Source organism: Alexandromys fortis, unplaced genomic scaffold, assembly GCF_014885135.2.
Source record: "Alexandromys fortis isolate MF-2015 unplaced genomic scaffold, M_Fortis_MF-2015_v1.1 scaffold_6, whole genome shotgun sequence".
In the NCBI taxonomy this organism is placed as follows: Eukaryota; Metazoa; Chordata; class Mammalia; order Rodentia; family Cricetidae; genus Alexandromys; species Alexandromys fortis.
The window spans coordinates 10,454,943-10,469,615 of record NW_026067902.1 but is presented as its reverse complement, the minus strand read 5'-3'; the positions used below and the strand labels follow the sequence as shown (position 1 = coordinate 10,469,615).

The 14,673-nt window shown below is 40.6% G+C and overlaps 1 protein-coding gene and 1 pseudogene across 3 annotated transcripts in view; both read left to right on the top strand.

The window, feature by feature from the left end:
• The window catches only part of Tmem87b (transmembrane protein 87B), a 39,455-nt gene that overhangs the window by 20,714 nt on the left and 4,068 nt on the right, over positions 1-14,673 (top strand). For 2 of the 3 annotated variants that reach the window (XM_050133496.1, XM_050133479.1), the window contains exons 12-18: positions 3,276-3,382; positions 3,460-3,518; positions 6,262-6,365; positions 8,439-8,512; positions 10,499-10,569; positions 13,145-13,197; positions 14,556-14,586. In XM_050133496.1, coding sequence (XP_049989453.1) covers positions 3,276-3,382; positions 3,460-3,518; positions 6,262-6,365; positions 8,439-8,512; positions 10,499-10,569; positions 13,145-13,197; positions 14,556-14,586 — 499 coding nt within the window. Of the gene's footprint in view, positions 1-1,163; positions 1,238-3,275; positions 3,383-3,459; positions 3,519-6,261; positions 6,366-8,438; positions 8,513-10,498; positions 10,570-13,144; positions 13,198-14,555; positions 14,587-14,673 lie in introns of all 3 variants that reach the window. The other variant, XM_050133488.1, reaches the window with a different exon arrangement.
• Positions 10,723-13,138, top strand: LOC126494598 (60S ribosomal protein L35a-like; annotated as a pseudogene).

Below are 14,673 nucleotides of genomic sequence, written 5' to 3'. Positions count from 1 at the left end.
GCAGATGAGTTCATGGGGAAAGATGGAACAAAAGATGTAAATGATGTAACAATGGGTCCTGTGCAGCCTCTGCTGTGGCTTCTTAGAGATGCTTGCCTTCCTGTGGAGAACGAACAGAAGAAATAGACACCTCTGGAATTAGGATGATAGAGCTACAGTAGAGATGGAGCAACCCCGCCCTCAGCAGTACATCACTGCCCTGATGGCTTGTCCTATGCCACTGTGTATTTAGAAAGGACCCTGGGCTGCCCCTTTTGAAATTACCTATTTTGTAAAGTAGTTTGTGCCTGGAGTTTTTGACAAGTCAGGGAATATGCCCTTGCATTAAGCAATTGAACTTCAGACTTCTCATCCAGAAGAATTTTGTAGCCGGGTGTGATGGTACATGCCTTTAATACTAGTACTTGGGAGGCAGAGGCAGCTGATTTCTAAGTTAGAGGCCAGCCTGAGCTTCAAAGCGAGTTCAAAGACAGCTGGGGCTGCTTAAAGAAACCCTGTCCCAAAACAAACAAACAACAAAATGTGCTGTTTTCTCTTGGGACTTACAGATACATACCCCAAAGAATTCTTCTTAACCCTCCACAGGGTGATTCATTGGGAAAACATTCAGGTAGTAACTGGCAGAAATTTTCAAGGAAAAAGCTCTGTATTTTCTGATCCCATCTCTGTGTTAATATGGGCAGGCTATCGCCTTTGGACAGCATTGACTTCATTACCTTCCTGTACAGTGAGTCAACAGAGTGGAGAGGTAGGAAAAGCAAGGAGACAGGTTTAATTTACTTGGTGTTCATAAAGAAATTCAGAAATTAAAATTATCCTGTACAGTACTGAATGGTGACCAGAAATAAGTTACTATAATAGCCCTTTCCTTTGAATCTGAATTTGCCAAGTTTTCTGTCACCTGCTGTTTGGTCATTTTTAGCACTGTAAAGTAAGAAGTCGGTGTCCTGGGTGGTTATGGATTTTAGCAGATGTAAGCAGGGCTGAATACGAAATTGATGGTTTGGGGCAATGACCTTACTCTCTTTGATTTTGATGAACCTAACACAAAAAGTTAATCCTGTAAGAATCTTAACTGACAGAAATTCAAAGTTGGTAGTCTTTCTTATGTCTCCCCATACCCCCTTTGCTGCTTGGTTATTTGTTTTGCTGTTTTGCTGCAGGCGAATGACTCTGATCTTGTTCTTCTGGCCAGCCTGCCTCTCTCTCTCCTTGACTCGGGCTTGTGCTGGTGGATATCCTTTTCTTACTGCAGCAGCATGCTCCCCTGGCTCTCTCCACCTTGTGGAGCCTGTGCACTTTCATCACTGCTTTCTCTTCTGCAGGGGGTAGCGGTGGGGTGAGTTAAACTTGACCCAATTAAACAGTGTCTTGGTAAGTAAAGGCTTAGGCAGTTTCAAATTTACTTGTGATATTTTTAACCCTGTGGCTTAAAGAACACCTTTGGATGATCTAACAAGAACAGATTTGTTTGTTTCATCTGATGTGTTTAAGGAGTACAGTGTGTTTGCACTTTTGTAGGGTCTCACAGTAGGGCCTACTTGATTGGAGTGTGTTACTTTAGAAGCTGATCTTGTCAGCCATAGTGGTACACATCTTAATCCCAGCACTTGGAGGCAGGCAGAGAAGGATCTCTGAGTTCCAGACCAGCCATGGCTACACAGTGAGACCCTTTCTCAAAGAACATTTTTTTAATTAACTAAAATTTTTAAGAAAGAAAGGGGAAAAATTTTATTGTAAAAGTATTGGATATCTAGAATGATTGAACAAAAACTTTTTTTTTAATTTCTAGTCTTTTTTTTTTTTTTTTTTGAGACAAGGTTTCTCTAGCTGTCCTTGAACTCTTTCTGTAGATCAGACTGGCCTTGAACTCACAGAGATCCACCTGCTTCTGCCTCCCAAGTACTGGGATTAAACGTGTGTACCACCACCACCCAGCTTTTTGAAGTATTTAGTCTTTTAAAGAGGTACAAATTCAAAGCTTGCCCTGCTCTCTGTTGGTATCTGGTTCATAAATAAAGGCCCCTGCTATGCCCCCAAGGAGGAACTCAACTGCATGAGCAGAGACCTGCAGGCCTCTGCTGACCTCAGGGGTCAGCAAGGAAATCTCTGTTTCCTCTTTCTGGATAGTATTAGCCTTACTTGAGCCTGATACTCTTGGAAAGCAACCAATGCAAAATCTTCCCTCAAGGGCTGGAGAGATGGCTCAGTGGTTAAGAGCATTGCCTGCTCTTCCAAAGGTCCTGAGTTCAATTCCCAGCAACCACATGGTGGCTCACAACCATCTGTAATGAGGTCTGGTGCCCTCTTCTGGCCTGCAGACATACAGACAGAATATTGTATACATAATAAATAAATAAATAAATTTTTTTTTTTTTAATTCCCTCAACCATTTGTGTTCTGGAAAAGGCTATTGTCCCTTTCCATAGGACTTGATCCAGGATGTTCCTGCTTTAGCTGACTAAGCCAGACCCAGACCCTCCAAATTCCCATGCTTTGCCTTATGAATGATTAGCTAAACTTTCTGTTTCCTTGTCTAATCAAGACAAAATACTAACTTTACCAAACTTAAAGACTTTTCCCTCCAACGATCCTTGAACCCACTGTCAGCCCGAACACGTACCTACCTCTTTAAAGGGCCTCATGAGAACCATCAGTGTTCCCCCCCCAAAAAAAGACTTGTATGTTGTCACTGTGCCCGGCCAACTCCCTGTGCTTGCATCCTTCCGTTCACAGGTCTTTTCTCCCTAGCCTTTAAGTTGCTTGAATAGCTTACATGCCCTTGTCCTTCCAAGAGATGTCTCCTTAAACTCAGGCTTCTTTTGTCAGTTTTTTAATTTATAAAAAGGAATTGATAGATGCTCTGACTCCTCAATTATGGTTATTTAGAGAATAACATAAGAACGAACTAGAAAAAGAAAACAAGAAAGCAACAGAAATGGTGTCATAGGTAGCAAGAGGTGTCTTAGCTGAGGGTTTCTGCTTTGACTGTGTACACTACACTGTCCTGTATCACAGGAATACATCACAGGTTTTTTTGCCTTTTTTCCTTAAAGTCTGTTTATTCATTTTAGGCAATGGAAATTTTATATAGAAAACTGTGAAATTAATTATAATTTTAGAATGGTATAGATTAAGATTCATTTTCTGTGTTCTGTTTTAAGAGTTGTATTTAGCACTGCTGTGTTTTGGGATTATAGTTTAAGGTTCTTACTATATTTTCTTTAACTATACTTTGCCATTTTCCATGTTTTTCCTTAACTAGTTTTTCACATTTTTATAAGTTTGGCACAGACTATGAAGACTCTAAGGCTAAGAAAGAACACAGTGAAATTTTCATTGTATAGGCATTTTACAAATACACTCATCTTTGCTGTGCTAGGTAAGCTATCTGTGCCTCTTTCTAAAACAACCCATTTCAGTGTTGTATGTTCTTTCAAAGGTGACTTTGTCTTTCAGCTTCTATAGTGTTTATGGTGTGGACAACAAAGACCTTCAGGATTGCAAAATGCCAATCAGTAAGTAAAATCTTAAGTATTTTTAAATTTAGTTAAATCATTGGCTAGATAATTAAAGTGGTTTGTTATGGGGTATTTGTACATTGTGTGAAGGTATACTGCTGTGATTGGTGTAATAAAAAGTTGAACAGCCAATAGCTAGGCAGGAGTTATAGGTGGGATTTATAGGGGAGAGAAAGGAAGAGGAGAAGGAATCTAGGTACACAGGAGATGCCAGGAGACATGGAGAAGAAACAGGAGGTTCAAGGTGGAAAAGAGGTAACGCCATGCGATAGAACATAGATTAATATAAATGGGTTAATTTAAGTTATAAGAGCTAGTTAGGAACAATCCTAAGACAAGACTGAGTGTTGAAATATGAAGCGGCGGGGCTGCGTCCCCAACACCCCGGCCGCTTGGCTAGCTCATGCCCGAAATAACAACACACAAACTGTATTCATTTAAAGAACTGCTTGGCCCATGAACTCTAGCCCTTACAGGCCAATTCTCGCACCTGGACTAGCCCATTTCTAATGATGTGTATAAGCACCCCAAGGTGCGCTTACCGGGAAGATTCTAGCCTCCATCCATCATGGTGTCTCTTCTCTGCTCCAGAGCAGAGCTGTCGAGCCCCTCAGGAAGCAGAGCAGAGTCTGACCTCACTTCCTCTTCCGCCCAGAATTCTATTCTGTTTCCTCCTCCCATCTATGTTCTAAGCTATGAGGCCAAGCAGTTGGTTTATTATAATTAACCAATGACCTTCCTCCATCAACTGAGCTTTTATAACTCAAAAGAAGTCTCTATATTGTAATTTGGGAGCTGGCTGGAGAGACAGAAAATGTCTCGTTACTTATGGCATCCAATGTAGGATGCCAAATGATTTTTTTGTAGGCTTAGTGACTGCACATAAATCTACTGATATTTTAATTATCATCAGTGGCTCCACAGCTCCCTTAGTGCCCCACCAGCCACTCAGGCTGTGGCCTGGCGGGGCTTCTGGTTCTACTTTTCTGACTGCACTATGTAGGTTTAAATCAAGCCTTCTTACAGCTGCAATATGTAGGTTTAAATTAAGTCTCTATCATTCTGTTTATCAATAAGACTCAGGAGTGAAAGGCTGGGGTAAAACCTGCTAGCATAGAAAGGCTGAGTAACAACAAGCTTGGCCTTGTATTTTGGCCAGAGACACCAAGAGACCTGTCTTTATTTAGACAAAAGGGGGGAAATGTTGTGGGTTATTTTGATCACACTCTTAACATTCCTGAGACTGCCCAATAAATTTATGCTCTAAATCAGGGGGCAGAACCAGCGAATGACTTTCTGAAATTGGCCTTTGAGAAGCTAAAATTTGGGTAGAAAAGATACTTGGGAAGGAAAGGGTAGGGACTGGAACCTTTTGGTTCTGGGAAGAGGGAAGAGTGGCATCTCTCAACCGTCTCTTGTGGCATCTCTGGCCTAAAATAGGGTTAGCTAATTGCTACTCAGCTTCTCCGAGCTATCAAGTTTTTACCCCAGCCTTTGACTCCTGAGTCTTATTGATAAATAGAATGATAGAGACTTAATTTAACCACATATTGTGGCCTTGGAAGAGCCAGGGCTGTGAGACAGGAAGCTCTGCTATGCCTTGGCCTGAGTGACTGATGGGGTGCTGACTGAGCAACTGTGGGGCTGCAAACGATAATTAAAATATGAGTAGATTGATATGCAGCCACTAAGCTGACAAAAAAAATCAATGGTTAATTAAACTATTAAAGTCTTTAAGTTAATTATTCAAGCAGTTATTGTTTTTAATTATACTGTTGTAGAATTTCAAAGAATTTAGTTTGTAAAGTAATAATTTTCTTGGGTTTTTCCCTTTTACTTTGACTTATTTTTTGTAGAGTTATCAAAAGCTTTTTCTCTTTTAAATAACTCTGAAACTAGGGGTGGATCTCAGTTGGTAGAATGCTTGTCTCACATGAACAAACCCTGGGTTTAATCCCAGTGCCATATAAACTCTCAGTAGTTGAACAATCCTGTAATCCCAGCTTCAGGAGCTGGAGGAGGCCGGAGGATCAGAAGTTCAAGGCCAGCCTGGGCTTGAATTTATATTTGAGCCTGTATCACAATACCAAAAATAAATAAATATTTGAGCAAGTTCCTCAGATTTGTTATCCCCTTTTCTGAACTTCTTTTTATGTATTTGAAAAGAAATTTTGTGCCCCCTTTCTCCCTTTTTCTTTCTTTTTACCTTTTGGTGCTAGAGATGGCACCTGGGGCATTGCACATGCTCTGCTTCACAGAGCTACACCCCAGCCTGGCTCTGTACCTAATGGAACTACACACCTAAGGTGGGGTGCTGCTTTGATATCACACTTAGCATTGGCTTTGGAGAGATGCCCCCTAATTCATCTCAGTTCTCACTCAGAACCTCTTTCTTGAGACCACAGAAGTACTCACAAAGGGCCAGGTGCCCTCATCTGCTGCCGTGTAAGAGACAATTGAAGGAAAGAAACTGAACTTTGGTTGGCAAAATTCCCTCTTGAAATTTTCTGCTTGAAGTTACATGTTTTGATTTTTTTTCCTAAATCTGTTTGTGAAGGGAATTATGTATATTACCTTTAGAAACAATGCTTACAACATAGGTTTCCTTAGAAAAAGATTATTACTTGTTTACTTGCTAAGCAGGCTGGAGAGATCTCAGTACTCCTGTGTATTCTTTGAATGGACATTTGCACACTTAACAGAAAGTTGACAGTTCATGTTTGGATCATCCTTGTTCTAGGATTGGATGGAGCTCTGGGTTGATGATGCATTTTGGAGCTTCCTCTTTTCACTCATCCTTATTGTGATCATGTTCTTATGGAGGCCATCAGCAAATAATCAGAGGTAACAACACAGGGAATTATGACTCGGAGGCATTTGTTAGCTACCTTCCGTGCTGTTGAGAACCTTAGGAGGCATAGCTCCCAGGAAGCATTAGGAAATCCAAAACTGTTAAACACAAAGGCCTTTTTTTTCCCCCAAGGGAAGGAAATGATGCCTATTCATTCACCTGGAAGGTAGGAGTGGATGTTGTCAAACAACCTGGTGATCTTTTGCTATTCTATGGAGCCAGCCTTTACTTGAGTCCTCCAAAATCCTAAGCTGTTTCAACCCTAATCCTGAACTTTGTCTCTCAGTGAATAGAACCCTTCCTCATGAAAGAGGCCTCATGTACTTTGCATCCTTCAACAATAAAAGTTCCCCTTATACTTATTACAAGTCCTTCCTCCTTACACCCTTGCCCTGACTATCAATAGAAGTCCTTCTTACTGCAAAGATCACAGGTGCTTTCCTATAGAGGTATGCTTTGCTAGGGAGTTTTGATATAGCCATCCCTGAAGCTTTGTTGTGTTAATTGTTACATGGAGACTTTCCCCCAAAGTTTTACTGTGCTTAAATGTGTAAGAAAAAGAAACCTCAAGGTCAGACTCCTGTAAGTTCAAGGCTAGCCTGATCTACAGAGCAAGTTCCAGGACAGGCTCCAAAGCTACACAGAAAAATCCTGTCTCGAAAAACAAAACTAAACAGATTCTGTGAAGAGCCAGAATTTATGGAAAAGCTTTAAAATAGCAATAAAACAGTGAAAGATTGAGATGGGGAGAAAAGTCATGGTACGTAGAAGTCAGCAAAGTATGCAGCTAGTATGGCAGGGGCAGCATTTTTCCTTCTTTTGTTTTATTTATCCCATGTGTCTTTCACTTCATGCATCTTGATCCCATTCATTTTCCTATCCCCTCACATCCACCCTCCGCCCCTATAACTCCCCTCAAAATAAAACAATTTAAGAGAGAGAATAAAAGAAAAAAATTAATCTCTTCATGGACGCTGCCGTGTGACAGTGTGTCACACAGTAAACCCCTTCGTCCATATATCTTTACCTGCAAGTGTTTGTTGCAAAGAGTCATACACTTTTCTACACTTTTCTTTTTAAAAATATATATCTGGGTATCACCGTGGATAGATGCATCACCGTAACCAAGGGGCTGTGCAGTATTTTGTAATGTGAGAGACAATGTGTGTGTACACACACACATATTCCAAAAATACTGGACATTTGACTTTTGCTATTACCAGCAATATTTCCTGAATGCTTTTGGAGGCACTTACCTTTGGAAAGATGTTTAATATATGATGTATTTAATAATTAAAATACAAAAATTCTTAGAGGATTCTAAAATGTAAATGTTTGTTTGTTTAAATATAGATTCATTTGGTGATATAAAAATAGAACATCAATCCTCTAAATGTAATGCTTTTTTTGTCTATAAACATTTTCTCTGGCTGGAGAGATGGCTCAGAGGTTAAGAGCATTGCCTGCTCTTCCAAGGTCCTGAGTTCAATTTCCAGCAACCATATGGTGGCTCACAACCATCTGTAATGGGGTCTGGTGCCCTTTTCTGGCTTGCGGGCATACACACAGAAAGAATATTGTATAATTAATAAATAAATAAATAGAAAAACATTTTCTCCTTGAGGGCTAAAGAGAAAGCTCAGTCGTTAAGAGCACTGGTTGCTTTTGCAGAGGACCCAGGTTTAGCTCTCACTACCCACATAGCTGCTCACAACCACCTATAACTCCAGCTCCAGGGCATCTGATCCCCTTTTCTGGCCTTTGCAGACATGAGGCATGCAATGTATTTAGTAGGCAATATATTCATACACATAATCTTTAAAAAAAATCCTCCTTGCTATATAGGACAATCTGTAGAAATAAATTTTGTCATCAACAGTATTTTTGAGAAAGTATTTGATCTTTAATTTCACAAATCAGATTAGCACTTTCCTTTCATCAGAAAGACACTAAAATGAGGTGGAAGGTTAGTTATTATCTTAATGCATTAGAAACTTGGACAATAAGCTTTTTATATGCCATGACTGACAGTGATCAGGTTTAAAGACTCCTTTGTTTTTACCTAGGTATGCCTTCATGCCTTTGATAGATGATTCTGATGATGAAGTTGAGGAATTCATGGTAACATCTGAAAATTTAAGTGCGTGATGTGTGGGTTTTTTTTTTCAAAATGACTATTATACATATTTTTAAAAAAAATTTTTTACTTGAGATGCAAGGTCACACGTGTTGTTTAAAATCTTTCCTATGAGGACTGGGGAAATGTCTCAGCTTGTAAAGTGTTTGCCTTGCAGGCATGAGGATATGAGTTTAATCCCCAGAACGAATATTAAAAAACAAAGAAAATGCTGGGTAGCATGCATGTTTAACCCATGTATAGGGGAGGCAGATCACTGGGGCTCACTGCCAGCCAACCTGGCCTTGGCTGATTCCAGGCAAGTGTAAGTGGGTGGTACCCAAGGAACAACACCAGAGATTGTCCTCTGACCACCACCACCACCACACACACACACACACACACACACACACACACACACACACACACAGGTGCCCAGCACCCACACACGCTGGGGAGGAAGCTCAGGAGTGTTTGCTAAGTACATATGAGAAATTGAGTTTGGATCATAGCACCTACATAATAGCCAGGTGCAACAACATGATAGAGTTGGGGATGGAGGGGAGAGGCAGTGTAAACAGACAGGTCTGTTTAGCCAGTCAGTCTTCCCGAAATAGTGAACTGTAGGCTAAGTGAGAGACACCACCACCCCCACCCCGAAAAGAAATAAGGTGGAGAATGATAAAGGAAGACATCCACTGAAAGGTTTCCTGCATGGTAAACAGTGGACAGGAGACTTGGCCAGGCAGTGTGCACATTGAAAGTGCTCAGTGTTCTCAGTAATCAGGGACACAAGACAGCAGTAAGCTACTACAACTCCCACTGCTCACAGTCAGCGTGACTGATAGCCAGTTGGAGAGGACTCCTCACACACTACTTACTACAAGTCATATTTTTTTTAAAAAAATCTAAAACTTTAGTCAATATGAAGAAAATAATTTTCATATCATATTTTATACCATAAGCATACCCTGCTGTTTCTATGTCAAGCAAGTAAAAATTTCTAAGATACATGTGTGTGTGTTGGGGTGTTATGATAAAATCTAGGGCTTTTTTCACAATTCACAAATGCTCTATCCCTGAGATATATCCCAAGTTCCCAAGATGTCTTATTTTTGAAATACTGTAAGCCTTACACATTTGTCCTTAAACTTAAAATTGAATTAGGGAAGTATATATGCTTGAGCTCCTCCGCAGGTACATTTTAGACCAGCAAGTTGAAAACCTGCTTGTTGTGAAATAGTTACCAGAACCTAAACCTGGAGGATACTACTCGGTGAATTAGGCCAGGGACAGAAAGGTAGACAAACATGTTCGTACTAATAGAGAAGCAAAACAGTTGATCTTGGACGCAGGGAGTAACAAGTTGAGGTGAGGAGAAAAAACAGGAACAATAATAGACAACAGTTGTTTAAAACAGACAGAATTCAGCTGGGCAGTGGTGGTGCAGGCTTTAATCCCAGCACTCAGGAGGCAGAGGCAGGCGGATCTCTGTGAGCTCGAGGCCAGCCTGGTCTACAAGAGCTAGTTCCAGGACACGCTCCAAGAAACCCTGTCTCGAAAAACAGAATGGGGCGGACAGAATTCAAGTTAGAAAGAAGGACAAGTCCTAGTGGGTAGTACAGTGGGGTGACTACAGTTATTAATTCATTGTTTTTTTCAAATAGCTAGGGGGGCTCTGTTCCCAGCACAGAGAAACGATCATTTTGAAGTGACATTTGATGAACTGCCCTGATGTGTTTCTGACACACTGGGTATGTGTGTGGGTTGAAATACCACTGTTCCCATAAAATGTTCAACTGGTACATATCAATTCAAAAGCCTATTAGCTTTCCCTGTGCCTCTTTTCTCATTCCGAAATGGCATATTAAAGCTACTCCCCTGGCCAAAGTGGCTACTGCTTACTCTTTAAAAAATTCTTTTTTTCTTATTGTGGTATTAAGTGTGAAGTTATAAAGGAAAGTATAACTAGTAATCTTTTATATGTCTCTGTGATGTTTATCATTATAGCTGAAGGAATAAAACTAAGAGCCTCAAAAACGGTTTCGAATGGAACAGCTAAACCTACTTCTGATAATTTCGTGAGTATCTGTGTATTTAGTGGATCTTTGTCTGATACTTTAGAGTCTGCCCATGTGAGAGTCGCTGATTGTCAAAGGAGCTTTTGCTAAGGCTTGTTGTTATTAAATTAGCTGTGTCCAGGCACTGGTTGCAGGTTCAGGCCCATAGCTGCAATGTCGCTGCTGTCTGTCCTCACTTGTCAGGTGCTGTGCTTGGGCCAGCAGCCCGAGGTCGGGCGCTTGTTGGAGGTGCAGCACCTCAGGCTTCCCAGCCCTGTTGGGTCTCTACCAGACTCATCCCAGGTGGAGAGGCTTTGTCTTGGTAAAGTCAGTGGTAGCTCTTCAGCACATCCAAGCAATTTCTTCTGAAGCTGTGTTAGATCCAGGTTGTCACCTGTTGGGGAAAGAATTTATGTCTTGTTCACTTTCTAAAATAACAGACTTCTAAAACCATGAACACATAAGTCAAATGTAGACCTTAAGACAGGGGTGAGTCTATAAACTATTCCTTTCTATGTATAAAAGTGTTGTTGCATGGATGTGCATCATGTATGTGCCTGGTGTCCTCAGGTCAGAGGCGAGAATCAGCCTCTGAACTGCAGTGATAGTTGATTGTGAGTCACCACTGGGGTGCAAGGAACCAAACCCAGAGCTCATTCTGTAGACCAGGCCTCGAGCTCACTCTATAGACCTCGAACTCACAGATCTGCCTGCCTCTGCCTCCCAAGTGCTGGGATCAAAGACCTGCACCACCACACCTGGCTCAAAGATGAGTCTTAAAATACATTACACATGTTGATGTGCATGAAAGTGATGGTGATGACAGCTAAGCACAATGAACCTTACACATTCTTCCACTCTGCTGCCATGGAATGATACATAAAATTACATATGTGTGGGCGTTCCACGGGACAAGTGCTCTGTGGCAGACAACACTGTTCTCAGTAGGATTTGACAAATTCTCTTATTTTTACTTTGGCAGTTGTAAAATAAATCCTTTGAGTAGTTTCGTGGTAATTTAAAAACCTCTAATTGTACTCAGTTTGTCTTAAAGCTGCAGATAGAACACACTAATTTGAGAATTTAAAGCCCCCAAATTTTTGAGCATCAACATGACACAATAAAAAACCTGCCGTGAAACTTTATGTCATACCAGATTCTTACAAATACTATATAAAGTTGTCTTCGCTTCTGTGTGCAAAGTAGATGAATCATAAATGAATTTCATGTTTCAACTTGGGTCCCATCCCTGTGCTTTTCACTGTGTGTATGTAAATACTTGGAAATATAATATATGAAATTCTGGCTCCAAGAATTTCAGATGAGGGAGGGATACTTAAGCTGTGTTAACGGTTCCAACTTGTTAGTTCCCCTGTAGTGATGTGTATCAGTTTATTTAAAACTTGGTAGTCACAAACATGTCAGTGGAGTTTACTCATTTTTCTAAACTCAGTGCTGTCGGCTTTTGATCAGAAATTGGAGGTCTTACTTGTCGTTACTAATTTCTACCTAGGACCAGAAACAGGACTCTGTTGCCTTGTCTCAGTCAGCAAGGTGCTTATTGCCGCAAGTAGAACAGCCCAGATAGCCAGGTACACAGGAAAGAAAAACTAGATTTGAGTGTAATAACTAGAAGTAAATTTCCTTCTTTAAAAAACATTCATTATGTATACAGTGTAAATTTCTACTAGAAGGGAAACCTCTACCTACTCCAGCTGATTGGCCTTCTTTGTCTGGTATAGGACTATGAACAGTGCTTTGCTGAGGTTAGAGCATTGTCCATTATTGTTTTCAATTGAATATAAATATAAACCCAAGAATGTGTGCAAATTAGGCATAATGAGGGATAGAAGCAAAAACAGTGGACCTTGCCGTTTTCTGTCTTAAAAATCAATTCTACATTTTTAGTTTGACTTCTTAAGACAAAAAACGAACAAGCTCTTTCTGCCATCTTGGTACCTGTGGAGGTGAGGGAAGTTCTTGCTGTTGACCTTAGAGGCCTGCTGGGAACGGCAATGGTGCAAATCCATTTCAGCTGTCTATAGACAAGGTCTCCAGAACCAGAGAGAGCACACAGCTGTTCTTTAAATTGAAGGTGTTTATGCCCGAGATGAAACTAAGTTCTACTTGGGAAAGAGATGTGCTTATGCATACAAAGCAAAACACAACACAGTAGCACCTGGTGGCAAACCAAACAAAACCAGAGCGATCTGGAGAAAAGTAACTCAGGCCCATGGAAACAGTGGCATGGTTCCTGCCAGTTTCTGAAGCAACTTTCCTGCAAAGGCCACTGGACACAGAATCCTTGTGAAGCTGTACCCTTCCTGGATTTAAACCAATGAAAAGCAAATAAACAAAGTGGGGGCAGGGAAGATCAGTAATATTCTTAGTTAAAACCAAGAAACAGAAAAATCAGTAATGTTCTGTCTGTTTATGAAACACTGTCACACTTGTGTGTGACATTCTAAGCCAGCACGTGTCACAACTAACAGATTCCATTCATATGATTTAAGTTTGTAAGAAAACATGCTACCAAAAAAATGTATGTTTTCAGGTGATATTTAGCAAACACTAAATAAAATATTTATTTCTACAGGATGAAGATTTGAAGTGGGTGGAAGAAAATATTCCCTCTTCATTCACAGATGTGTAAATATCCTCTGTTCCAAGTTTAAACCTGAGGCTGTAGTTTAAGGAGATTTTATTGGGTGTTTTTCAAAGCGTGTGTTTGTGCGTGTGCGTGTGTGTGTGTGTGTGTGTGTGTAAACTTGCAGAACTGAACATAGCCCCAACCCCTTTCCACTGTACAGCCATTTCAGTACTAGCGACCTGTAACCAATTCTCTCTCTTCCTGGTTACAGTTTTCAGAATCTTTTTATTTCATTTTAATTTTTTTTAAATATTTATTTATTATATATACAATATTCTGTCTGTGTGTATGTCTGCAAGCAAAAGAGGGCACCAGACCTCATTACAGATGGTTGTGAGCCACCATGTGGTTGCTGGGAATTGAACTCAGAACCTTTGGAAGAGCAGGCAATGCTCTTAACCACCGAGCCATCTCTCCAGCCCTCATTTTAATTTTTTACCACAGAAAAGTTCATGTAAAACTATTTTTTTACATCCATTTGTATATGTAAAGGTCAGGTGAGAATTTGTAGAAGTTGGTTCCCTCCTTCCATAAAGGCCTAGGAATCTTAATTCAAGTCACCATGTTGGTGGCATACTTAGCCTCTGAGCTGTCTTACCAGCTCAAGCTTTCACGACTTCAGGGGGAGTCTGCTTTTGTTGTCACCCTTGTGTGTATTGTGGACTTCATTTTGTGTGGTAGTTTTATTTTTTATATATTTGCTTTTTTATATATTCCTCATAAGCATCAAGGTTCTTTACATCTCATCCTTGAATACTGAGAATTTTAGGTGTGTTTGTATCTGGAACAGCCGACAAAGGCAGGAAGTTCAGTCCCAGGGTCTGTGGGGAAGAGGGCGAGAGCCAGCCCGAGTAGCCCTCTTGATGTCCACACCTGCGTTCCAATCACACACACCTGCTATCATGTACAGTAAATAAATACATCTCCAAACAGATGTTTTCCAGAAAAAAAAATACTATGTTTGATAATGTGCTTCTCTCTCATTTTCACAAAAGCACGGAATTTAGTTTTGTAATTAAAGTGGCAGATACCCAGCCAATTGTCGAGGATTGAAAAGGAAATAGGGAGTAGAGTGTGTTTGGATGCTCCTGTGAGTTCAGCCCACTGCCCCATATGTAGTAGGAGTGCCCTTGTAGTACCAGCTTGTTTCTGTTTAAAGTTCAGATCTTTAAAGTATTTCTCTTTAGACTGAACTTTTCCAAAGGAACATGCATTCTGGAAACTGCACACATCCTATAATCAGAAGGCAGAACACTGCCAGTCCACTAAGCCCTGGTCCCTCCCAGGTGCCCTGCTGCCCCGCAGCTCTGGTTGTAGAGTTCTTGTAGAGTTCACTGTTATTTCTCTTTTGTTTCAGCGCTCTCCCAGTGTTAGTGGACTCAGATGAGGTAAGCCTCCTTTTACAAATCTCCTTAGAGCGGTTTCTGTTTTTACACTGTATTTCAGAAGCTAATTCAAAAATAACCTTTTGAAGT